This window comes from Notothenia coriiceps, unplaced genomic scaffold, assembly GCF_000735185.1.
Source record: "Notothenia coriiceps isolate Sejong01 unplaced genomic scaffold, NC01 NC01_scaffold00014662, whole genome shotgun sequence".
Taxonomy (NCBI): domain Eukaryota; kingdom Metazoa; phylum Chordata; class Actinopteri; order Perciformes; family Nototheniidae; genus Notothenia; species Notothenia coriiceps.
Window position 1 is genome coordinate 1 of NW_011347363.1, and position 2586 is coordinate 2586.

Genomic DNA, 2586 nt, shown 5'->3' on the forward strand with positions numbered 1-2586 from the left:
ATAAAAGTACTCAGATCGTAGAAGTACTCAGTATCAGTCTTGTACTTGAGTAAAAGTAGAAGTACTCAGATCTTGTACTTGAGTAAAAGTAGAAGTACTCAGATCTTGTACTTGAGTAAAAGTAGAAGTACTCAGATCTTGTACTTGAGTAAAAGTAGAAGTACTTGAGTAAAAGTAGAAGTACTCAGATCTTGTACTTGAATAAAAGTAGAAGTACTCAGATCTTGTACTTGAATAAAAGTAGAAGTACTCAGATCTTGTACTTGAGTAAAAGTAGAAGTACTCAGATCTTGTACTTGAGTAAAAGTAGAAGTACTCAGGTCTTGTACTTGAGTAAAAGTAGAAGTACTCAGATCTTGTACTTGAGTAAAAGTACTCTGATCTTGTATTTGAGTAAAAGTAGAAGTACTCAGATCTTGTACTTGAGTAAAAGTAGAAGTACTCAGATCTTGTACTTGAGTAAAAGTAGAAGTACTCTAACTAAAGGTATTAAATAAGTGTAGTGGAGTAGAAGTACACAGTAGAATAAAATGGAAATACTCGATGTTAGTTAACATCGAGCTGTCTTTGGCTCTTCTCTGCTGTAACAATGTGGGACGAATAAAGGTATTCTGATTCTGATTCTAAAGTACCTCAAGATGTAAGCACAGTACTTGAGTAAATGTACTTAGTTACTTCTCACCTCTAAAGTAAATCCAAGTGTGTTTGGTAGAAATGTCCCTGAACGCCTCTTCACATGATGCAGCTTCTTACCTTGCAGCTGATCATCAGGCTGGGGGAGCCGTCAGTGGGGGGGGCGACGGAGAAGACGGGGTTCTGCACACAATCCTCCATGTGCTCCGACACCCGGGCCTCCAGGAGACTCTGCAGGAGGTCCGGGGTGATGTTCTGGTCCTGAACACACAACCAAACAGGTTCAAGAAGAGCCATTACCGTATTGACCCGAATATAAGACGGGGTTTTTTTTCCTAGAGAAAAATCTGACAAAGAGGGTTCGTCTGATATTCAGGGTCTAGACTTGATGATGTAATTACACAGCCACAACAACAGATGGCGCCAAACGAGTGTTTCCTAAGAGAGACACCGTCTGAAAGTAACAGCTCAACAGGAGAGAGAGAGAGATGGAGAGACACAGAGACCAACTCCAAGGCCCTTTCTCATTTCTCTAATTTCCCCTCCTCGAAAACACAGATGTGTATTTTAATTCAAACCTGTTGATAAAGCCGGCGTGAGCTTTGTTCTGGCACAGAATAGATCATGCCTTAAGGCGTGTCTGTGGAATGAGTGGTAAGAGTCCACCGTGTGTCTGGAAGAAACGCACAGACCTGAGTGTTGATGTACAGTCCACAGCAGCAGGACACAAAATGGCTGTTGATGTTCAAGTTGTTCCTGCGGGACAAAAGAGCATGTTTTATTTGTGATAAACTAACACCGGAGGGATTGACTGATGGTACCTCTACCACTGATGGGAGAATTAAGAGCAGCTGAAACTAACTAGAGATAAGAAGACTGGGTTAGAGCAGTGATTCCCAAACCACCAGTAAACTGCCATACGTCCAGATCTCCTCCTGCTGACCCTCCACCTGCCGCCGAGACCACATCGCTCCAGACCTCCAAGAACCTCCACCGGCTCCCAGATACAGAATCCACTACATCACTCCCACCTTCAAAGCTTTAACCAGCTGGCCCTCAGCAACCTCTATGACCTCCTCCAGATGGATAGAGAGAGAGAGAGAGAGAGAGAGAGAGAGAGGGAGAGAGAGAGAGAGAGAGAGAGAGAGAGAGAGAGAGAGAGAGGGAGGGAGAGAGAGAGAGAGGGGGATGGATGGATAGATAGATAGATAGATAGATAGATGGATAGATAGATGGATAGATGGATGGATAGATAGATGGATAGATGGATGGATGGATAGATAGATGGATGGATAGATGAATAGATAGATGGATAGACCCTCCCTATAGGAAATTGGGCAATCAACCCCCCCCTAAACCCCACCTCTTCACCCTGGCGTTTCCCCTCCAAACCCCACCTCTTCACCCTGGCGTTTCCCCTCCAAACCCCACCTCTTCACCCTGGCATTTCCCCTCCAAACCCCACCCTCCACGTCATAACTCCCCAATCTGTGACTGTGTGTTAAATGTGACTTGTTTGAAAGCGTCTTGTGTCTGGATAAGTGAATGCATGATGGTCATGTGACTCACATGTGACACAGGGGGCAGATGATGAGTCTCTGCTCCTGCATGCCCTCCACCACACAGCTGATGTACTGCTGCTCCATCTGCACGTCCCTCTCCAGCTCCTCCAGGATGGACAGCTCTGAAAGAAAACCCTGCTTCAGTTCCTGGGTCAGAGCCAGCAGCTGGACGGGCTTCACTCCAGAATGCTTCTCTACTCTGTATCGTAGAAACTCACCCTGAGTCTCATTTGATGATACACATGTCCCTGTAACTTACTTTCTTTCTTTCTTTGGTTTTTACTAGTTTCAGTTTGATGTAAACTACGGCTGTCCTTCCCAGGCGTCTTCACACCTTCAACACAGACTGGCTGCCTTCTCTAGCTTCCAACAGACAGCAGGTGCCACTGTG

At 45.1% G+C, this 2586-nt stretch overlaps 1 protein-coding gene across 1 annotated transcript; it reads right to left on the reverse strand.

Moving 5' to 3' along the window:
* Positions 1–618: 618 nt before the first annotated feature.
* rpain (RPA interacting protein) lies at positions 619–2443 on the reverse strand (the record flags this gene model as incomplete). Its single annotated transcript, XM_010774806.1, has 3 exons — positions 619–894; positions 1326–1389; positions 2203–2443. Coding segments are annotated over 3 exons (467 nt in total), but the record flags the coding sequence as incomplete, so codon positions are not given.
* Between the last annotated feature and the right edge of the window lie 143 nt (positions 2444–2586).